This window comes from Mya arenaria, chromosome 14, assembly GCF_026914265.1.
Source record: "Mya arenaria isolate MELC-2E11 chromosome 14, ASM2691426v1".
Taxonomy (NCBI): Eukaryota; Metazoa; Mollusca; class Bivalvia; order Myida; family Myidae; genus Mya; species Mya arenaria.
In genome coordinates this window covers 36,877,453-36,903,261 of record NC_069135.1, presented here as the reverse complement: position 1 = coordinate 36,903,261, position 25,809 = coordinate 36,877,453, and the positions used below count along the sequence as shown (strand labels likewise).

Here is a 25,809-nt window from a genome sequence, read left to right as displayed (position 1 = left end):
CTTTTATATTCAAAATGCCGTCCGCTCAAATTCATAATTAATGTTGTTAGCTTTATTATTGTGTAATTATAAATTAAGATGGATAAAAACAGCTTTTAATTTTATTTAAATGACTGTTTAGCGAGATATGGTAAGTAAAGACAATTTTGAAATATAAATTGCATGATTGTGGTATTATGCTTTTTTGTTATTCTACGTACACTTTGAATTAAAGTTAATAAAAGTTAATAACAGATAATTAATGTTAATAAAATATAATAAAAGTTAATAAAATATTATAACAGAACATATCTAATATTAATAATAAGTTATAATAAGACTTGCTAGGTTTGCTTGTTTGTTTTATTCAGATTTACTGGTTTATAATACAAATCTAACAATTAAATTGGTGACCAGGTATTAACTTATTTATTAGCAGTTACCTCAGCCACGTGTAGGACGTTAAGGACGTTTCACGCGATCGAAGTAATATGATAAATAAAGAGTGCGAATTAACTGTATTTGAGTTAGTACACCACATACATTTAAATTTGTTTGATACAGCATAAAACGAGTCTCTGGACAAAGCTTTCATAAACTTATTTCAAATAAATTTGAAAGGATGGTGTACATCCACAATAACGATGGCTTTCGCTTCCGAATTTGGTTAATGGTGATCCATTCTATAAAACTACCTTCTAATAGGGCGTAAATTTCACAGGCTATGATTATTTTTGTTGTTATTTTCTCAATGGAGATGCATACAGACAAACTAAATACAGTGTTCATGACATTCTTGGCGCTAGCAACGATCAACAACTTCGCTCCGAGAGTGTAAAAGGACATTACTCATGCGGTCACCGCGATGGAATAAATCCGTATTATAAAACTTGTAGATGAATTAAAAATCAGTGTTTTGAAAAAATTCGCGTTAAATTGCATACAGCTCAGCTCATTAAACTATGCCTCTTTGTTTACAGAAATAAAGGGGTTGATGGAAAAGTGTTATTAGTATTTTACATGCAGCATACTTATTCATACTTTGCTGCCTTAAAGCTGTGGAATTCTCTTCCAAGAGGAATAAGGGACTGTGACACATATGCTTCTTTTAAAAGAGCCCTGAAGACACACTTCTTCATTGAAATTTATGGGAACTAATTGTCATTATACACAGTTATCCTTAACCTGTCATTTTTATGTTTGTTTATTTATTTATTTTTATTTTTTCATTTTTTAAGAACAGTCTATGATGTGTGTACACTTAATTTTACTCGGCCCGTGTCTTTTAAGTTTTAGTATCGCTTGTTATCTTTTATACTTTAATACCTTTTGATGATTTTTAAAGATTGGTTGTATGTAGACGTAGTGTTTACTTTTATCATGTGTATTTGTCTTATTCTTTCTATATATGTTTTGTATATATACTTATATTTGTTTGTTAAGCACTTTTAACATTATGTTTTTATGATAAAAGTGCTATGTAAATGGGGTATAATAATAATAATAATAATAATAATAATAATAATAATAATAATAATAATAATCAGCTATTGACTGTGTGGCTTATTACCATCGGAAGATTTCATTCATTTTTTGAGTTGAGATCAGGACGGCTAGATGTTGTAATTAAATACAAAGTCAAGTTGGACTTATTAAAACTATAATTATTAATTACTCAAAAATATTTGCTCAAGATGTGTAATATTTACAAAAAAAGTCAATACCATTTTTAGATAAAAGTGTTAGCTGATTGTGGTTTATTTGTATTATTCTTGTTAAACAATTAAGTTAATGGAAAATAACGGAAATCCATAGAGTTACCCGTCAAATGGTCTACCAGGATTCGAAATATGATTATTTAACACGAATCGTATAACATAGATGAATTTTTCTAGTACATTATCCGGAATCGAGGGACTTTAAATAGGTCAGATTAATAAAGGTTAAGACAGTCACTGTCGCCGTGACATTGGTGTTATAGCCTTATTCTTTTATGTCAACTAATATGTTCTCATATTAATTGGATGAAATAACAGCAATGATTAATACCAGCCTAAACACGCTTGTAAAGTAACATGCAGTAAGGTTCTAACATAAACATCAAAGCAATAGGTACATTTAGATTACAGAATCATTGCTTCATCAATTCTCGGGTGGTCTCAATTGTTGCACGGCGGAACAAATACAATATTTTCAAGTTTCAAGTTTCAATGTTTATTGCCAAATCGGCATAAAATAGGCTTAACAACATAAATATTGCAAAAGCATAATATCAACTATAATGAATTACGGAAAAACACTTACAGACATTATGAATTAAATATGAACTCCTGCCATGTACCGCTGCCACCATTTAAGTAAACCTGGGAGGAGAAGTGCCCCAGTGTGGAGCTTGAACCAACAACAACTGCTGGAATACTATCATGGCGCTGTAACCAACTGAGCTAACTGAACGGCTGGTTCTCATCGACACGATCTACATCTACAATAACTTTACAATGTAAATGAATACATAAATAACTAAAGTATGAATGCAATGTATTCATGTACATTGTAAAGTTGATGTCTACTGTTCTACTTTAAAAGACACATGTATGTACCCCAAAATTAGTTTTGACAGGCATGACTCACTAATGAAGATTGTGAGCTTGTTCCTAGCTTCGATCAAGATATTTCTGTCTGAAAATGACATTGAATACACTCTAAAGCCTAAAAGGCTGTAAAATATGCATTCAACATCTTGATAAGCAACTATCTTAAATAAATTAAAATATTAGGATACAGAATGATGTGAAAGAGACTTTAAAAATATCGCTGCATTGTTGGATGTTGGTGCTGTCATCTGATGATATGTCAGCGGCAATGATTGAGGCAAGCATCAAGTATATTTAAATAAACATTGCACTTTAACAGATTAAATGTTTTGACAACTGTTTTATTTTTTGTCTTTATACAAGCCAATTACTGCATAAGTGCAAGAAAACCAGTGACACAAGACTGCTTAAAAAACATCGGATTGCATAATTATAACAATATCAATTGTTAAACATTTAGAAAAAAAATCAAAATCTAAAGGGGCATTGGAATTGAACAGGGAAATTATTTCTAACATTCATGGAATTGAACAGGGAAATTATTTCTAACATTCATGCCTTCTTTTATGTGGACTGCTATTTGAGTTGTTCATTTGCTTAACATTAGTCGTTTAAACATATCATCATTTGGCCATGATATTTTACCAAGGTATCTTAAGCTTAAGTGTCTGAATTTACTACAGCATAATATAATATAGTATTCATTTACATAAGCGTTGCATCATTTGCATAGTATATTTTCTCTCGCAATACCAGTAAACCTTCCGTCTTCAATTTCTGGGAGAATTTTTTTTCGTAAATTATCATTTTCAATTTTATCTTTGTATTCTATGTATTCAAATTTGTTTTCAGTGAACAGTAAGGATCTAATTTAGTATTGCTGTTAACAATCCGCGCCAATCTTTGATAAACTGGTCACGGAGTCTAGCTTTTAACATTGAAAAGTATATTAGCATTTACATTAAAGTTATAAATATTTCTTTTCATACATAATGATTTCATCATAGTGGCTAAGCATTGGCCATTAATATTATTACACTGATCGAGAAACATATAATTTAGTGAAGAGTCACAGTTTTTTTATAATCTTTAACCAGAATTTGATTGCCCTTTTTCTTGGAAATGATAGATCATGGTATTTCTCCAAATTCACTATAAACATCATTGACATTTTTTTTTGGCACAAAGTAAATGCTTTAAAATCGAAATTGGAAGTATATCAATTTAAAAAAAAAACTGCCCAAATATCTGAGCCATATACAAGAATAGGCATAATCATATTACTGAACAAAGATAACTTTGTCTTATCTTTGAATTTGACTTGATAAAACAAAGACAGGATAATTTTATATGCCCTAAGGGCTTCATCATTCAGCATTTTAACAGCACTATACAAAGTGTAGTGAAGAGTACATAGAATTAAGACCTAAGAACGTATATCAACTGGAAAAAATTACAACAGCTTCAATAATCTCATTGTTGATATAAAACTCAATATTTCTTATTTGCCTCCTTTTTTTCAAATATACACACTTTAGTCTGGTTAACAATGTTTACGCAAATTATCATTTCCAATTTTATCAATATATTCTTTGTATTCATAATTAGTTTTCATTGAACAGTTTGTATCTAATTCAGAATGCTGTTTATCGATTTGCGCCAGTCTTGAAAAAAACCGGTCTCGCAGTATAGCTTTTAACATTGAAAAGTACTTTAGCATTTTCATCAAAGTTTCACTTTTTTTTTAATCCATAACGTTTTCAACATGTTCGCCTATCATTGGCCATTAGTAGTATAACACTGATCGAGAAACATATAATTAAGCAGAGAGTCAACAGTTTTTCATAATTTTTAATTAGAATTTGATTGCCCTTTTGCTTGCAAATGATAGATAATGGTGTTTCTCCAAATTCACCATAAGCAGCAATGATCGTTTTTTTGGGCATAAAGTCAATGCTTTAAAATGCTTTAAAATTGCATTTGAAGTTCATCAACTATTTTTTAAAATACAACTGCCCAAATGTCTGAGCCATATACAAGAATAGGCATAATCATATTATTGAACAAAGATAACTTTGTCTTATCTTCGAATTTGACAAAGACAGGATACTTTTATATGCCCTAAGGGCTTTATCATTCAGCATTTTAACAGCACTATACATAGTGTAGTGAAGAGTACATAGAATTAAGACCTATGAACGTATATCAACAAGAAAAAAATACCAACAGCTTCAATAATCTCATTGTCTATATAGAACTCAATATTTCTTATTTGCCTCCTTATTCAAATATACACACTTAAGACTGGTTAACATCAATTTTCAGACCCTATTTCATAGAATTTTACATTCAACTTTATACGTCTATGAAGAAAGCACTACATGCTATTTCATATTATTTCCTTCCAGTATGGCCAAATACACGTATGTGTTAAAGAACTGGTGGAAGAAAAGTTCGGGGACGAAGCCTGGGTCAAAGTGGTGTAAGTTCAAGATATAAGTATTAAGTTCTTTGGGAAACAAATCATACAATTATTTATTTATAAAGCTGGATTGTAACATGCATTTCACTGCATACTTAGTAAACTTCACGGTAGTATTTATTTGGACATTGAATTGTCCATATCACGTGGGTTTTACTTCATATGATAAAGTCGTTGAAAAATTATATATATATATAAACAGTATATTTGTAAACAAGAAATTATTCAAAATATTATGGATCAATCTACAAAGATTCTGTTTTAACCCTTTTCGATCTTGAGTTATGCCTTTTAATCATTACTTAACGCACGATGCTTTTTAAAGAAAGTATTAAAAAAAAATGGATTAATCTTTAAAGATTTTGTTTTAACCCTGAGTAATGCCTTCAATAAATCAATGCACGTCGCATATCAAAGGTTTATGAATTAAGCAAATCGGATTGTTTTTATTTTGAGCTCATCATGACAATAATACAAACATTTAATCGCTCAAGATATCGTGTGCACGGCAAACAGGTTTATAGCGGTAAACTATTTCACTGTTTTCAGGAAGAGTTCCGGACTGGACGAAAATGACCACTTCCTTGTCTTCCATCGCTATGAAGACGAGGTCACGTTCAAACTCATAGGAGCTGTATGTGAGGTCTTAGGTAGGCTGTTATTGTATAGCGAGTGTTCTTTTGAGTGTTCTTTTGTAATCCAACCTTTACGACTTATTTTCTTACAAATATAAAGTCCTGTATTGTAGGGAAAATAAGCAAAGAACAATAACAAAACCACATCATTAACCAAAAATGGATGCGCATTGTTGAAAATTATTAACGTTTAAAAGCTTCAATAATACAAACCAACATTATTATTATGAACATTTTGAATTTAGTATTCTATTTGAAAAGTATACTATGAAATATTTAAAATTTCTACATATTAAAGTTTTTTTTCAAATATGACTAAGTTTAATTTATTTGAAGAAGTTTTTTCAAAGATTAATTTGGAAATTGGTAACTGCGACATTCATTTAAAATTTAAATCACATGTTTTGATTCCTACAATTATGTGAAGTTATTAAGTCTGATGCAAACATATTTATGAAACATAATAGAAGTAAAGCGGAATTTATGACGCGCAATAAAAAACAACAAATGAACTTTGGCAGGAAGAGATACATTCTTGGCAATATAAGTTTTAGACAAATAGAGTGTTTCATTCTAGAGAAACTTGTGGAGATGCACTATGTCCAAATCATTGCGAAAAAATAACAATACAATGTAAAAATGGCCAGTGGTCTTTATTCAGCGTATTTACACCATCTCCAATATAAACTCGACCAATTTTGACAAGCCAAATAGCCAATATCTTGCCAAGTTTTGTTTAAATGGTACCATGCGCGTGTAGCAGAACTTCTAGTTTGGCAGAAACCAATGTGAGTGGTACAGGAAAAGGATACTTACCAAAACAGTCACCACAAAGATCGTCATCGTAACCAAACACAACTAACAGAATAGCCCAATATTTACGCTTTTTTGTATCTTAACGTATCGAACGTTGCAACAAAGTAAAACCCTTTTGACCGAAAAGGAATATGTGTAAATATTGGTAGAAATTAATTTTTATTTTATTTCTGATTTACTTATAGACTTTAATTATTAACAGTTTAATGTACAATTTTCTGATGAAATAAGGAGTTTTAGCAAGTTATTACTTTTATAAAATAATCCAGACTACCAAGAAAAACCAATTCGGCAATATCTGCAAAAAAAACTCGTATTTAGCTACACAGCCGACGGTTATATACCTACTAATAAAATAATCAGATCGATAAATAAAGGTGTCCATAAAATTGTATGGATATTATATGTTGAGCGTGTAAGGCTCTCACGGTGTAACGAATCCGTACAAATATCCTTCGATGCCCGTGCCAGATCTACCGGGACCCTTGGGAGCATTTCCTGACTGCGATAATTTCTTTGAGCTTGTCGAAAACTGGGGAATCCCCGAGTGTTCTACGAATTCAAAAACGATGCTTGCAAGAGTCAACGATCTTCGTATGGACTGCGATATTGCAAAATTTCGACTCAAAATCTGCTTGTACCGAGCTCACAGAGCGGATTCGACCAGGACATTAGGTTTAACTCAAACAGTGGGAAAATAATCAAATATAATTGAAAATAATTGAAACTGGCACGCGTTCCTGACGACCTACGTCTCGTTCGTTATATAAACGTCAGAAATACAATCGCATAAAACCCCTGTTTTGAAGTTGGCTTCCTTTTATTAAAGTGTGTAACCTAGTAAGCGATTTTTGGGAATCTGATTTTAATAAGATTGCCAGAAAAGCATCCTTACATAATATCTCATATTTATTCTTATGTTTTTGTTTAGTGATCGTTCATTTTCACAATTTCAATGGTTCGTTTGGATCTATCCCTAATATATGTCATATTAATGATCATAATTGAAGATTTCAAAAACATCAAATTAATAAAATATATTAAATGGGATACATCATAGACATAAACTTTTATTATATATCTGCGACAATCTCAACCTTAATTCATTACCACAAACATGATCAAAGACAATCAACAGTTGCATTACATGCTGATTGGCTTACGTAAGAATTAGCAATGCGTTCAACTATGAGACTCTGAATTTATGACATTTTTATTTCATCTACTCATTAGATTTTCGCAGACGTTTTCATTTTCATCTTCTATGTCCCCTCCTAGTATTTATATGTATCAGTAGTAATCCTATATATGTTGTTAATAGTTGGAGGTTAGGAGTATAAATTATTGTTGTCCTGTACAAATCTGCTATAATCATACATGATCCCAGAGTGGCTGTTGTCGAGGAGTAAGCTCTTAGAACTTATTCTAAATAAATACGTTGCTAATCTATTGATTATGTATATAAAGGATTGTTTGTACTGCAGATTGTCTTTGTCTTTGGTTAGAGTTCTTTTTTCGCTTACTATTAAAGCATAATTGTGTTGTTATCTGTCATTTTAAGCATTTTTGGTAGTCCGCGGAAGTATTATCATAATCAGAGGACGCAACTGATAGTTCGCTACGGGAAATAAATTAGTTATGAGAAGGGCTATTGTCCGTGAAATACAGATTTTTTATACACCCGACTCAAAACGGAAACGCCTGCTTGTTAGTGTCGCTTCATGGTTGTTTGGAGTTTTTTTTGTCTTTATCAATTTTGTCATAATATCGAATGATTTTAAATGTTGTATCAAATCGGCACTCTAACTTCTGTTTGTTAAAACATTGGAAGTTCTAGTCATCTGAACTTTACGTGTTAAGCTTTAAAGCGTGGTGCCCATACTGGTAAAATACGTGGTGTCTTACTGATGGTTTGAACAAGGTGAGAAGCTCTTGACCTGTATGACAGTTATCTTGCCAAAATGCAATTTGTCTTAAGTCTAACACGCCGAGGACTTATTGAAATTATCCATATAACTTTACACCACTAATTGATAATGATGATTTTAAAAATTCTTTCATAATAAAGCTTTGAATATGAGAGCATTTTGCAAAAGTTACGAAAACTGAGCTGTTGGGCATACTTGCCAAGATTATTGTATTCTAAAATGACTTCATTCATTGCAATAATTATAAGTTATAGTTTAAGTTCTTTTATGATTAAAGTTTTCAAAATAGTTGATATTTTGTGTGGGTATGGTCTTGCATTTGTTTGCATTGAAAAGTAGCTGCCACTGGTTGGCGCAGTGTAAGCTTCAAAGGTATCGCACAGAGCCGCCTAGTTTCACATAAAGACTTAAGTCGCGTAACATTTATGCTATATCAGTTAATAGTTAATATTACTGTCTTATCGATTATAGAATTTGAGGCTGGTAAACACCTCCTGTAGCTTTATTTGTTTTTTTCCGTAGTAACTGCTTTACGTCATCTGCAAATAAGTGGATTTTAAATATAACCCATATAAACAGTACTGAAACTAGTACATACTTTTGGGGCTCTCCACATCTCGTTTACATCCTTAACCTTTTTATATCTGTCGAGGAAAACATTTTCCCAGCCTTTTTAGTTGTCTACGTCTGCGTTTCTTATTGTCTTGCTTGATATAACACTGAAGAAATTGGATTTTACAGAAGAAACCTTTATGAAACTCTTGTTGGATTGATTAATATTAATTATTTGTTTCAAAGTGATCCGCCATAGCTTCTACTTTACCGCATATCTGCTGATGAAACGCTTATTTGGCTGCAGTATTTTGTCTGCCTCCGATAAGGTAACCAGGTTTTTTAATACTTCCATGCAGGATTTCCGTCTGGTAATATTGCGTCAGACGTAGGTGAAACTAATCCCTTGGATTACATGTATTTTTGAGTTGATGCTTTTATTTTAATGTTATACTTTAGTTGAAACTAAGTCTAACATTTCCTTAAGGTAATGCATTCTAAGATGCATTCTTTTACTTTTTTCTTTATTTAGGATTGTTGGGATAAAAGTGAGGTTTGAGCACGTAAAATGGTTTATGGTGTATGCAGTGTGCTGTTTGTGGTGTTTAGTGCAATTCTTCCTTGTTTCTTGTTTGTGAGTTTTTGTTTTTGTCTTCTTTGTCTTTCGCACCTTTTTCGGACCATTGCATTAATGTTTCCCCAAGATTGACTAGATAAAATTCGCACCGAACACATTTATTGAACGTTGAGACTGAAGTTAGAGCACAACTACCGACCAGCTGTCGATTCCATAGTGAAGAAGTCATAAGTGTCATTGTTGCATGTTGTGAGAGTCATATTGGGAAGACCACCTTAAAGGAGAATGATTGAATAAAATAGCTTTTAAGCATTATTATTCCCACCGTTAGACTAATTTGCCCTTGTTTTAAAACAGTTTCTGCTCTTGATTAGTTTAATTCAAAAACTACACACGCGGCAACGCTGTTGGTGACTTCATTCAGTTGTGATTGTTGCGGTTGAATGCCCAGTATCGTGATTTCTGTTTTATCCAGTTTTTGCTTGCTAAATTGTATTTTATCCCCTGCATAGGATGTAGTTTCTTTGCAGTGTTATTTGCCAAACATGGAATTAAAACTATATTATGCCATTTTTTATATTCATTAGAAAGGACAAAAATAACAGAATGTAAATATACTTTAATACAATGGCAACTACAGGGACACGCCCAGTATTCAAGGCTAAACACACACTGAATGGAAGAAAAAAAACGTAGAAAAACACACGAATGGCCATTGCCTTGAAACGTTCATCGACATAGGCGATCTCCGAGGGTTTAAACTAACTTAAGAGTAATCAATATCACACTCGTCCCAATATTGATCAACATAAATACTGCAACAAGATGGGTATTAATTAATATTGGGGTACCGCATTAAAACAGCCAATTAAAAACACTTGAATATCACTTGAGGTACAATACAATTAAATACTGAGAGCAATCTGTAATGATCTGCCGGTTCAAACTTGTTTCAAAATACTCAATCAAGTAAGTCTAATAATGCTTGAATCAAGCCGGATGTAAAACCTAAGGTTAACTACAATGACAAATGGATTGTGTACTCAAAAAGGATGATGCAAAACACATTATTAATATATGAGTGTTAGTATTAATGAGACCTGAAGTGTGGATCGTTCGTTTTATCTTGATTGATATGCTAAATGCATCATATAGCCGAACGTCTGGCGTAATGAATGACAGTATCATTACAGCAACATTTCCCAATAGATGGTGTATGACAGAATGTAAACACTGTACCGTTCAATGCTGGGATCAAGAGTATTAAATACATCCATTCAGAGACAGATTCTCTTAATGGACATTGGCGATCACGCTGTTTGCGGAAAACGCCAAGCGAGTTGTGGCTTTAAGAAATATTTTGCTTAATCTAACAATACAGATTCACTCTGCCTACTTGTAGACGTATTATGAGAAAGCTATATAGTCAAAGCTTCTAAAATTCCATGTCAATTGTATTTCTTCAGTGGAATCCGTGATCAATATGATCTCAATTATAGCTCAAATTGATTGGTAAGTGACAGGCTTTTTCAAGTGCAAAAAATTCTTTACACTGAGTAAACTAACCATGTTGTGTGATGTATGTTCATCAGTGCAAATGAAATGAAATATGCGTGTAACCAGACAGTTTAAACAAATTGTATTCCATTCCGGTTTCCCCTTCTTAGCAAAGCATTAGATCAGCTTAATTATAAAAAAGGATCATAATGGATTTCAAGTTAGTTCCTTGTATCTTATGCCTTTTTTTCATATAAGGAAAACGGAACTAGTTTCCTATTTCTTATCCAAAAATTTTAATTGCAAGTACATATAAAATCACCTCTTTGTAACGTGTTCCGTCTTTTTATACGAATGAAGCGAAGTGATACAATGCATGGAAATAAAAAAAATATTGAACATTGTATAGGGAACCAACTCCTTATTCCTGTTTCGAGAAAGGAATAAAGATAAAATAATTAGACATAGGGAACTATCTGATCCTCCATGTGATAATAGCAAAATCATCATATAGCATTGCATAATTCATTAAAAGTTAAACGATTTGCAGACCTTATTTGATCCCAGCTCTCTGTTTCTAGGCTGACATATCCTCATTTTAACATTTCCGCATTTCAACGCAATTATACAGGATTCTTTTCCCTCAAAGCTCAGTTTTCAACTCACGTTCCAATTTTAAACCGTTCTTAATCAAATTTTATTATTTGTTCAGTTTTAGATTCAACAGTTTTCCCTATTTTCAGGCGTTGAGCTACCGGTCGTGCTAGAAATTTTCGGGGAGTATTTCTTGCAGTACTGTCTGAGACACGGGTACGACAAAATGCTGAAGACCCTTGGGAGGAACTTCAAGTCATTTATCCAGAACCTGGACTCTCTGCATGCTTTACTCGCATTGACATACAAAAATATCGTTGCTCCGTCCTTCAGGTAATATTTTCACTTGTATTGTTGCGGGTATGCCATTCGGTAGCGACAGGTCTATCACACACTCGCTGATACTTAAACACGGCGTTACAATTCCTGATAACGATCAAGACCTATGATGATAAAAAAATAAAAAATTCTGAAACCTTAAAATATCTGTAAATTGCCAGAATCTAGATATGGCTTTGACGTGTATGTGGCACTCGAAGCACTGTATTCCATTAGATGAAAGCTTTAATATTGGATTCTTGCACATGTTTCTTATACATTATATTGTTTCAGTTTGTTCGGCTTATAAGTGTGTAATACTTGACCACATTTGCATTTACTATGACTGAACTGTTCTGTAGTCATCATTTACAAATGATGCTTAGTATTGTTGTATTACAAAAGCGATATTCCTGATAGTGATTGCATTTTCCTTTCAATTTGTTGATAAGAAGATCTATTTTTTTGTAAATTATCATTTGCTTTTAGGCAGAAAACATTAATTATTTATTTTCTCAGGAACATTTCTGAAAAAAAGGATAGGGTCAGGGATTTTATTTGACGCAGATTTTGTATTTCATACTTTTTAGTAGAATACTTTCTGCAGCTTAAATATAATTGTTGAAAACTTTATCACATGCAAACTCAAGTCATTAACCATTAAGATACACACTCGGGATCATCTGTTACCAAGTAATGATATCTTAAATTCTATTTGCCCTCAAAACAAATGATTTGCATTTAAAGCTGTTTACAACGTCGACAAAGATGAATTCTGGCTGACTTGCAATTTATTGTCGTAGAAACGCGTTTAAATGAATATGTCAATTGCGTGTCAAGACTGTAATGTCCCTCTTCTTGTAACACAACAGGAAATTCACTTACATTCATATACGGCTGTCGGCAATGCTGGACATTGCAATTACTCCCACGTAACAGGAACCGAAACGTACTGCTCATAAAAATACATTTAATATAAGCTTCAAAATATTCCAAATAACTTATATGGCTCATTTCCTTACTCATTTCTTGCTAACAAACCAGTCCTAGGTACGATTCAACTCGCAAGATCAACCTAGTTTTGTGAAATGACAACTGGCGGTTTCTTTATAATGAAATTAACTAATGTGATAGGGAAAACAGTAAAATAAACCATCACTTCAAAATATATATGTTATTTCTTCTTTTGTATAATTTATATGAACAATGTAAGAATCGTTGCTATATTCTTCGTTTCCATCCCGAAATGGCCATAAATAAAAAAATAAACACTCAATTTAAATCTGACGATAATTTATACATGGGTGAGTCACCATTGCCTACTGCAAATCGTAAAAGAACTATGCAACGTTCAATCTTGATTTTAATAGACATCAGTGACGACATAACTTGAAATTATCCTAGCCCAGCTGGGAAAAGACCTATTCTGAAGGAAAATCACGGGGAGACTTGTTATGGTATCGGTCAATTGAATCGAAAGTTAATACACCGGTACAAGTACAAAATACACCCATATTATAAAAAAGCATGCGTCCCAGTATGGTTGCGACTCTACAATGTTCAACGCCAACAGTTTCTTAGAATACAAAGTCGTTTTACAACATATATTATTTAGTATAATATAATGAAACATTTCAGGCATACACAAAACAAATCATTATTTCTCTTCTTTAAGAGACTTAAAGATTACAGATGTTCTTATAATGTGTTCTATAGATATACCGGGATTGAATGCTCATGTTTGCGTGTAAATGTTCCAGTGATCCTCCTTGAAGCCAAAAAGGTAATTCACTTACATCCACTACTACTGTCTCAGTGGATATTGCTTTTACGCCCACATACGCATAAAAAACAACATTAGTATTATCATGTACAGAAAGAGACACTATTTATTAGATCACAAACTGCTCCAAACGACGTTAGGCTGGATTCATCACTTCACCGTATAGTGTATATAAAGACGTTTTTTGGAAAAAAATATAACAGGCACTTTTAGACTGATCAGATTTATTTACCTTTGGACGTCTATTCTTTTCAGTAAAACGCCTTTCTGGTCTATGTACGATCCAAGTCATGAAACCATTTTTACTTATGTGACAGGATTAAAATATTGCTTAAGACAAAGGAAACAGAAAAAACACTGTCATGAGTTTGTTACGATTTAAATACTTCTTTGGTATGTGAAGGTGAGTAAGGATAATCATGGTGCATTATTTTACGTTAATGGTACACTGTATAATGGCAACACCACTCATTATGTGCATTATATGTTCTTGAGCAGAATCCTTATAAGCCACAAGTATAACAATATATTTAAGAATAACCTTTACGTATCGACGATTCGGAGTTGAAACATCTTCTATTGAATGGCTGGAATCTCATTAATCACTGATCAAAGAAGAAACGTGTGTGATTTTCAAACTTTTCAAATGTTGTTTTATACTCACAAACTTGATGGCTAAGTGGATGCTTCGACAAACACATTAACATCGATTGATAAACAAAGAAAAGGAGTTGCCTTGGTCGTATTTGTTACAAAATGTTTTGATTTGAATACTCTTTCATTGCTTCTATTATGACGTAGTCACGATGTGTCGATAAACTTTCATCAAATGTTATACATATATCCTTATATAATTTCGACGAACCATCACGTTCCATCCTCTGCATTGTGTTAACGCTCGGAGAGTGATATTGGAAGTGGAAAAGTATCTAGAAAAAATAGGATTCTTTTTCAACTACTAGTTGTTTTGTTCAACACTTTTTTTGCATTTTTTTTAAGTCATAAATTTTATTTGACCTTTGTGTTAATGGTCTAAATCTCAAAAGTACAAATGATCATTTGAAAAAAAATGATAGAAAATGGCAAGGACAGCTTTAGGTGGAAGGGTGCTTAGGTTCATTTACTCTACATTACTTAAAAAAAACATTCAATGCTAGTGGTTTGCCATATCAAAATCCAGCACTATTACAATATTTCTTTCCTTGACATTTCGCGAAATAATAGTCAATATACTAATCTAGGTCAAACAGATTTTTTATATTTGAATTAGGTCAGCTATTCTGAATTTGGAGAATACAGAAGGTTAACATTCTGTGGTTTCTGATTATCTCCTTTAGAGATTACTTATTCAAAAATAATAAGTACTTTCTTTGTTTCAAAACTGCTTTGATCCATTCCATTTAAATGCTTTGATGAGATAAGTAAAGCAAGTGTTTAAAAACGTTTCGTTTTATTACAAGCAGGCTACGTTCACTGTTATCATGTTCGAGAGTATACTATAAGTTAACGTAAGGTTAAGAAAACTAAATAACAACATGCACGTCTGATCCGGTACCGCTTTAATACATTAACCCTTTATCTACTATAAAGGCACATTTAATAAAATATTTAAAAAAATCCAACAACAATCGAATAACTTTTGTTTACCCAGTGCCATTAAACCGGGTTTATGTTTAAACATTTTGCTACTAAGCTTGTTTCTGTAGCTCTAGCATAAATATTAAGCTGGATGCTTTCAACTTACAAAAAAAATAAAATAATATTAGTACAAGACTAAAACTGTAAACTTCTGTTTTAGTTTAAAGTTCTGCCCGCAGTCTCTGTCATTTCAGACGTTATAACGTCAATCGAAACCCAAACGTATGATGGTGAAAAGCTAAAGCCTACATAAAAAATATGACACTGCGTTGAGAAATATAATGAACTATGGCCCAAACATAAACAAATAACTAAAATAAGACCAAAACAACAACATGTAATTGTTATTGAAATAAATCTATGGGCATGCATCAGAAGAAGCAAATTATTAAAACGAATCTTTATAAGATTATATGATAATGATAAATGACATTCCTCATTTAAAAAAGGCTTAAGACGTAGACTATAAGTCACTTTTGAACCCTCAGACATTCGTAAAAAGCACACTCAACCCTAGTTATTGAAATGATACAAAAGCGCTTTCGCATACATCGATAGCGCTGGTCTTAAGCCCATCCACTTTTAATCGTTACAAGGGTTTGAAAGTGATTTATTTGACAGGTTTGTTTTCTAGCTATCCCTCGTTGCCTTTTTCAGATGTGAGACAAATGAAGACGACAGTCTGTCTTTACACTACTACACGATAAGGCCAGGACTCTACCCTATTGTTCTAGGTAAAATTGGGCTTTTATAGAAATAAGCATTACTCATGCAAACAAAGGCAAAATCATAACTGTAAGTTATTCCCTGAATTATTCTTCAAACATAATTTAAAAGTATCTAACGAAATAAGATGACTTCATGTCATTAAACATGTGCATTACAAAGCATTGTTAATTCAAAACACAAACCTGCATTTTAAAATACGGCTATTTAAACCATACAATCCTAGCATGATGGTTAATGGTGTTGAGTGCAAAACAAATTAATATGTTCTTATATTATTTTCCCTTTTGTCATTTTTCTAATTTTAAATTGAAAATGAAAGAACTGTTTTCAAATTCAAGATCAGTAAATTCTGGCTGGATGGGCACTTGATATGTCTTTGGCAATTTTCAGCATGAATTTATGTCAGACAAATTTAATAAAGCATCAGTTTAAGATATGTACGTTCGCTCACGTATATTGTGATAATAACAGTATCGTATATGAAAACAATATGTATGCTTCTGTAATTGTTGGATTGTTTGCCAACAATCAGTGCAATAAATAGTATTCTTTAAGGGAAGAAAAAGCAGGAATAAAATATTTTATGTTGGAGATGTCTTGAAAATAGTTATTAACCCGTAATAATATAGTATTTTGTTTAATAGTTAAGTTGTACGCATACTTGAAGTAACTTTGTAACATGTGCATACAGTTCTTAACGTCTTTGTTTTAAATATGGATTTTCAACATTATCTTATTCTGTCCTTATGGCTTTGCATGATTATTGGCATCACTTAATGAGACCTTTCACACTGGGGTATCGTTTGTGATGACTGAAATTTCTATCACCCAGGGCTCGTTAAGGCGGTTGCTCGTGACTTGTACAATCAGGAGGCTGAAATAAGCGTCGTGGAGAAATCTCAGGAAATCATCGCAGGCGGGAAAACCCAGGAGCACGTCCATTTCCGGGTGGTCCTCACGCGCAGTGACGACACAAAGTCTCTTGTAGAGTTTCGGCCAGCGTTCCTCACTGACTTTAAGATAAGTGCGGAACAGTTCTGTAACGCGTTTCCTTATCATATTATTTTCGATTCCAACCTCAAAATCAAACAGTCCGGAATGATGATTCAAAGACTCTTACGGATTCCGCTCATCGATCGACACATGTGTGATATATTTGAACTCATACATCCTCAGATGCAAATGATCGTTATAAACTTAAGGATGTTCATCAATGCAGTGTTCATGCTCAAAGTGCTTCTTCCTACAAAAAATCAAATCACTCATCAAACGACTGAAAGGAATGGTGATATGCCTTCTCTAATATTAAAAGGTAAGTGTAATTAAACTTAAGAGCAAACATACGTTGACACGCATTCATTGTTAAAGAAAGCAATAGTTTGTCACGCATTTATTTCCTTAGACATCCATACTTTTTTCGTTTACTGCTACAGTCTGACACGCATTTATTTCCTTAGACTGCTATAGTTTGTCACGCATATATTTCCTTAGACTGCTAAAGTCTGTCACGCATATATTTCCTTAGGCTGCCATACTTTGTCACGCATTTTTTCCCTTAGACTGTCATAGTTTGTCACGCATGTTTTCCTTAGACTGCCATACTTTGACAATCATATATTTCCTTAGACTGCTGTTTTTGACACGCATTTATTTCATTAGTCTGGACTGATATAGTTTGACACGCAACTATTTCCTTAGACTGCCATACATTGACAAGCATATACTTCCTTAGACTGCGTTGTTGACAAGCATTTATTTCATTAGACTGATATAGTTTGGCACGCAATTATTTAATTAGAATACACGTTGTTAAATCCATTGAGACGAAGTTAATTATCACGTAGACATGCAATATACTTCAAACTCACACATATAAGTTTTTGCAGGCGCAGTTTATACTTAATGGGTTTATAATGAAGTACACACAAAGCTTGCTTTCCTTAAATATTGAATAGACGCCTTAACCTTTCCAAAGTATACACAAAGGTAGTTTTTATTTAAACGTATAAGTAGCGGTTCCTTCCTATGATGAGTATCGTGTACACATATGATACCGTTTTTAAGCTCACGTTATCAACGCAAAACACACGTCGATGCATAGCATCGGTGCGTTAAAAATAGAAGAAAAAAATATGCATCTAGATCACCAATGATTTGTTTTCTATATTTAAATTATAAAAAAATAATTTTATTTAAGTTCGAAAGGCATTTTCGATGACAATTTCGATGTAACATTTGTATTTGTCTTTTTTTTCAACCCACTTTCCTGCACTGAGTATATGAACGGGCAGAAATTGTCATGCATTATGAGGAAACAGACTGATTTTTTAAAATGACATTGCACAACGAACGACCTAGGTTTTCAAAATTTCACTCTGCATTCCAAGGAGGATAATTGCGAGATTTAGATAGTATAAGATATTCTGGTGTCACCGTGTAACAAATAAAAAAATCAACACATGTGTAACATTATACGGCAATGAATTAATTCATCCCGCTATTTATAGTTCACCTTGTATGATAAGGCCAGCCAGCCAACACAGGCGGTCAGTTTATCTCCACATTCAGAGCTGTACCATCCTCACCAATATCGTATGTATCAATAATAAATAGTTAGAACACATGCAGTCGTTCTTCATAACATAACAACATGGTCTATCGCCGATTTATAAGCGTGCGACAAATAATCGAACAGTCAAAACCCGTTCTTCTTAGGGCCCTTTTATACCAATGTATCAAAGTTGTGACAGCCATTTAAAAGGGCACAATTTAGGTTTACACTTAATGGGTGTGTGGCGGATCCGTGGTCTAGTGGTAACACTATTGCCTATCAATCCAGGGGTCGCAGGTTCGATTCCCCGTCGCATCACTAAAAGTACTAATTGTCTTCCGAAATGGACGTTAAATGGGGTCCCGTGTGACAGTGCTATACACTGGTGCACTATAAAGAACCAGGGTAGCTCTAACCAGGGTTAAATTCTGTCTGTGCACTTTGCTTCAAAAACCTAAAATGACTAACACTCTTAACGGAGCACTCGCCGAATGGGCAAGGCCCGAGTGCGAGTATAAATAGGCTTACACACCCAACCCTTACACTTGATAGATGAATGACTTTTTAGTGTTAACAATACTGTGTCCTTTAAGAGGAATTTAATTTGAAAAGATATCTAGTTTTCAATTTTGTTGTACCGTTCTCTGTCACTTCAACTTTCTTTTGTCGATGATAAATGATTTTTATTAAATTAACAACTAACAAAATATCGTACTCTCGCTCATGACAAGTATATGTCTGCTTTTCCTCCAAGAATTTTAAATGAATATTATGAATTCAGTGTGAGATTATGGTTGAGATGTATAGTCCAAATAAGACGAACATGACGAGTCTGTTCTTAGATTATCCATTGAAACAAGCCTGAGTTTCTTTTGCACGAGATTTCTTAACCACATTGAAGGTGAAATCGAGAGAAAACGGGTTCTACACCTCTCTGATTGAAACAGCTCTGAGAGCTCAACAAACGCTCTTTAGCCGGAAAACTTTCATCACTCTGGTCTTTATGAGAGCTTTAAACTACGACGCGAAATAGAGTATGTCACTTGAGCGTTGCTGTGCATTTCAGATAAAGAAAATTGCATACAACCGTTGACAACTCATAGAAAAAAATAAAACGTTGACAAGATTAAATAATCCGTTCTTGACACCAAGAATCCATAACTTTTGGGATTCTACCTTTTCGGAGGACATTATACTTGCTACACGTTATAGCGTACGTTATTTTATGAAGAAAACTACAAACAAACAAAATGCGTATTGCAATATTTGCACATTGAACTCTGAAATAATAAAGCTTTTATTCCAAGTAAGGTAAATTAAACAATGCAATTCAATCAATTACTTTGTTTATCGTTATCATTTTGTCCAATATCATACCTCCTAGGCACATTACTGCGGTAAAGCGGTTCAATTTATCTGTGCGTTTCTCGTTGTTGGTGATGTATGCATTCTTGGATAAAGGTCGAGTTTTGAGTGTTTGCGTATATTTTACCTTGTTGTGCCAAATGAGGGAGCTTGTATAGATGCCGTAAATGGGATAAATACAGCCAAAAGAATGACAAAGAGATCACAATCCAGCAAGTAGGATGCTGCATTGGCTCGACAATGACATTAAGTCACAGAAGTCGATCAGTGTGTATTGAGATCATGTTTAACGTTTGGTATAATCAACATGAGAATAACACTTACACTATAAAAGCGGTTTTGGTAAACCAATGAAACTAGCTTAAGGTTACAGTTGCTTGATGTTTGTTATATTATAAGCAAAGCGGCATTGGCTTTAGTTCACATCCTTTTAATATCATATTCGTGTATATTGTTGTTGTTGTTCTTAAACTGCGGTGTTGAGCTATGTTTAGAGTGTGCAATCAATGCTGAGCTCATGGTGACATTCTGCAGTTAATTACTCACTATCGTAGGTGGTCAAATGTTTTCTTTATAGAAACTCCTGGTAAACACAAGATATTTTGTTTCTTACTATATATGTGTTGTCAATATGGGAGTTTAAATCAACAGTTAGAAATGCGTTAGGAAAAGTTATGCCTGAAATTCATATTTGCGTTTAGTTTGTCACCTAAAAGGTGTTTTTGGTGTAAAAGTGTAAAATATTTTTACTTATTGAGGAAAACAAACATCTTTCGCGCATTGACGGTATAGCCTACATTTTATAGTTAATAGGTCTGACGTATGATATAAGAGCTCGGATTTCGGCAATAAATGCCACACGTATGTAAATGACAAGAAACAGCAACAACAACAAAAGTTTGTTTAAATTTATGTGCACTGGAGGAGTGCGATTAGCAAGTATGAATTTGGCAACCTAAACGATCTTTTCTTATTCATGTTACCCGTTTGTGCTGTATTGTCCGTCGTGTGTGTGTCTGTTTTCTGAGCTTGGCTTGAGATATTGCTATTTGTGTTATTAAACCAGATTGAAGTTTTCAAGTGCTGCTTTTGACACAGCATTGTTTACATCGCATTGTTATATCTCGTAATCTTCATCTCTTTATGCCTTCTTAGGTCAGATGATGTGGCTGGACGACATCCAGCACATGATCTTCATCAGCTCGCCCCGCCTCTCCAGTCTCACAGAGCTTATGGAGATGAACGTCTACCTTGCTGATATCCCGCTGTATGACGTCACCAGGGAGCTCGTGCTCCTCAATCAGCAACGCATCGCGGAGATAGACATAGCGTGAGTTTAATACAATTTACGGATTTGAAAGCGATCTTTAAAACAGCTGATATGAATTTGACTGGAGTCTGATTCTAAAACTAGGACAAATATTGGTGTTATTTTTGAAAAGCCTAGAAAATGTATCGTTGTTGGACTTTAATCAAAAATCGTTCGAATTAAATGGGGACAGACTAGATTAAGTGTAATAAAAGTAAATGTTTGTTTCGACTAACACGACCGAGCCATCACAATTGCAAAATAGCAGAATCTTCTACAATTAAGTATTTGTTTATAGAGAAATGTAACCGACAACATCCGATTGTATTAAAGACTTGCTGATATTTGTAACATTGTATATCATTGGTAAAATGACGTCGCTATTGATATTTGTACTGAAATACCGATTTTAGGAAGTGGAGGCGGCACTACACCTTTTTAAGAGCATAAACAAATTGAAAACATATATCAATAACCAAATTGGTTTTAACAGACAGTGCGCTTTCGTATTTGTTTATGGAAATTCCTGAAACTCGCGTGTAAATTCAGCGTTTGATTCTTTTATCAGACTAACAGTCGTCAGGAATGAAAGACGAATCGGATTGATATTTGTGATATGAAATAAGACATACTGTATTGCTATGTAAGTGTATATAATTGCTTTTGTATTGAATTAGATCATCTAAATATACTTGATTCTGATCATGAATATATCGTTGCAGCAAACGTTTGGACGAGACTACGATGGAGCTACGGAAGACTTCCAAGGCTCTTGAAGAGGAGAAGAAAAAAACCGAGAGTCTACTATACCAGATGCTTCCGGAGAGAGTGGCGGTAGAACTGAAAAATGGACGGCCCGTACCTGCTGGTATATGATGGACTCGACAATTATAAATTGGATAGAAATACACCTATTAATTTTGAAATTACATCTGCCAAATGATGTCCATATGCATGTTATTGAAATGGTACCAGATAGTTTAGACTATAATGTTATCTATTAGGTCATTTCATATTGGCCTAGTTATTTGTCAGAGGTTCACTGTATTTGCCTGAGCCCTGAAATTTAATGTGATTTTCAGAAAAATTTGAGCAAGTGACGGTGCTGTTTTCCGACATTGTGACGTTCACCAATATTGCTTCAGCCTGCCCGGCCATCGATATCGTGAACATGCTCAACGATCTCTACAACAGGTTCGACGCCTGTACGACTGTACATGGAGTTTACAAGGTGTGACTTTTTAACTTAATTGATTTTGTGGGGTAAAGCTTATTATCATTGCTCGACAAGGTGTCACTGTAATTTATGTAGAAATATTTATAGGACATCAACCAAACTGATTTATTTTTTGTAATCGTGACATATTTATGCATTCAAATACTTGTTAGGGTATGTTAAATGTGTGACCTGAAATTCAAAATTTTTATATGTTTTAACGTAAACCGATGTGGTTCACAACCCGCCCTCCTTTTGTCTCGCTCTTTTGATATTTGTAGTGACCACCAAGCTAATATAATATATCCAATGTACGAATACGAAATGTTGGGACATTCTGTGAACACATTTTTGGTGTTATACGAGTATAAACGGTTTGACGTTTGGAGATTTACGCAAATAATCTATCCAAACACATTGTTTTCGGGCTTGAAATATTTCAAAGGGCTTATTCCACGTCTGATTTCAACAGAAATAAAGACCAACTGCAATAGTTATATCTCCAATGTATATTTTGTAATTTACTTCTTACAGTTGTAATCAGTAAGCAATTTTCCTTCAAATGGTAGAGGCAGATACCACGAGCAGATATTTGTAACACAAACTTGATTAAATTGTCCACAGGTTATCGTTGGTCTTCACATCACCTAATAAAAAATCACCTTTATACAAATGACTGCGCGTTTAAAAGTCACTGTCATCTGATGTAGTCCAGTTGGCTGCCCACACAAGATATGCATGCCCATTTGCTTTATACTAGGAATATTGTGTTTTTGTAGTTCTTTTATAGTTTTTTTTTCATTAGATATTTAAGTCTTTATTTATTCCGTTACTAACAGGTAATTTGAAAAAAAGTTTTACATTTTTCTTGTACAGGTGGAAACCATTGGTGACGCGTACATGATCGTCAGTGGGGTCCCGGTAAAGACCACAGCGCATGCGCAACTAGTAGCCAACTTCGCCTTGGACATGGTAGCTGAGGCATCGAACGTTAACTCACCAGCGACTGGAAAACCCCTGCAGGTGAAGAAACACAGCGGGAAATGTCAGTGTCTTTCATTGGCGGTAGAGGATGACAATACTTATAGGGGGTTTGTTGAAGACTGTGTCTCAACACACATTAGGTCATCATTTGCATGTATTCAGAACGGTGTATTGTCCTATATAATTATGCACATATAGTCGTGAATCTTGATATGTAAAATTGTTAAAACCTCATTCTTTATCGCCCCTATTGTCCCTGACAGAAATAGGTTGTCTTCATAGTGGACCGTTGTAACAGGGCGGGGTGCCAGATGATTCATTTAATAAGAATAACGGATCTTTTTATCAATATTATGGTGGTGGGAACGAAGATGATTTGCTTCTGCCTTTTATTGTGCCAATTTAAAATTTACCTACCCTGTTGCTCCTTTTTGTCCTGAAGTTTCATGTTGATGTCCACGATATTTAATGGTTGGGGCAATTGTGTCCAAAACATTTTATGACCGCTGTAGTTGTCATTGTATTGTTAAACTAATGTTAATGATTGTGTTAATACAACTAAAATAGTAGCCCCATTGCTATGTTTATCCAGGTTGTTCTATGCAGTGACCTCTTGTTCCCAGTGGGCACGCAAAATGCCGCACTTTTGCCTTTGCTAATGTGAATATGTTAAAAGTTTTCTCTCAAAATTTGTAGCTACCCTTATTGTTCTTGTAGATCAGGGTGGGTATTCACAGCGGTCCGGTTGTAGCGGGGGTGGTCGGAAATAAGATGCCTCGCTACTGTTTGTTTGGCGACACTGTAAACACGGCTTCCAGAATGGAGAGCCATGGATCCGCCGGTCGCATACACTGCAGTCCAGACAGTCATAGGTAGAGCTATTTTGAAAATGTATATTTTTGAAAGATATCACTGACATTGCATGCCGGATTAAGGGTCTAATCCAGGCATTGCCTTTGAAGGGTCAGCGTAGCATTGCAACATTTTGATATGCTGATTCAATACTGTTTTCTCCGATATAGACATAAACATAGATTTGGACGATTATTTGGGCAGGGGGCGGTCGCGCCGGGTGTGCTCCCTTCTATACATGAAACCATTAGTTGTAATGACATTTGTTGTAAACGTTTTGGCAGGAGTGTTCCGTTTCAAGTTTTTATAACGATTATGTACGATTTCTCGCGAGCACAAATACGGACGACCAACATGAAATGTAATTTAAAATATTCAGTTTTGTATATTTTTCGGTTTGTGTCTTTACATATGAGTGTTTCCTTTGCAAAATATAGCCACCTTATACAAACAAAGGAGTATGAGTTTCGATGCCGAGGGGAAGTTGATGTGAAAGGGAAGGGGAAAATGACGACATTCTTCCTCCTAGGGACCAGAGACAAGCGGATTTCGGAACCACTCGATGAGCACATTGAATTACCGATTGAGGGTGCAAACGGGACGGACGCAGTGAAGTTGACGAATCACAAGACATCAAGTGACGTCAGTGGCTCTCTAGGAAAAGGCGTCAGTAGCACGTGCAATATAGTCTGATGGTTTTTGTGTATGTGAATATGCATATGCGAACCTAGACATTGTTAAAAGATGAGTTCGGGTGAAGTTAAGGAACTAGTTTTATTTTGTCTGGCTCTTGTTTTAAATACATTAATGTATACACATCATATGCCTCTTCATCAAAATATGCAGTTATAAAAATATAACAAATGTGAAGGTCCCATATGAAATACATGAGGTTTAGTTTTAAACCATTTGTATTAATAAAATGGTATTTTATCTACATTTTTTTATATAGTTGTTTCTTAAATGGTATTGTTTTCATTAACAACTTGCGTGTTAAATGATATAGAGTTTATGATTGAAATCATAAATATCGGTACCGACTAAGAGACCAATAGTGTCTTTAATAATTCGAATTGTTAATAAAGCTATGAAAACAGGCTAATTGAATAATTCATATAAAATTAATGGAAAAATGCTATTGTTTTGGATGATTGCAAATGCTAAAAATGCTCAAACTACTACGGACGCCCTCAGCCTTTGAAGCTGCCATTAATATTAAGTACGTTAAATGTCAAACCGCCACGAAACAAAATGCCATTTCAATAACTATTTTTTAACATTTAAATGATTTATCTTTGTAAAACGTATTTAAGCATGACATAAAATTCACTGAGAATGTGATAAAACGAGCGAATATTTAAATTGGGTCGGTAACTTTATGCTTTATATTCTGAAATATGTAAAAAACAA

General features: G+C 33.9%; 1 protein-coding gene across 1 annotated transcript; it reads left to right on the top strand.

The window, feature by feature from the left end:
• Positions 1 to 25,092, top strand: LOC128216067 (guanylate cyclase soluble subunit beta-2-like). Its single transcript, XM_052922659.1, is given in 12 exon segments — positions 1 to 130; positions 4,982 to 5,055; positions 5,605 to 5,705; positions 11,804 to 11,987; positions 16,051 to 16,127; positions 16,955 to 17,434; positions 21,194 to 21,368; positions 22,070 to 22,215; positions 22,430 to 22,578; positions 23,440 to 23,586; positions 24,265 to 24,438; positions 24,856 to 25,092. Coding segments are annotated over 12 exon segments (1,947 nt in total). The 5' UTR covers positions 1 to 127.
• The last annotated feature ends 717 nt before the right edge of the window (positions 25,093 to 25,809 follow it).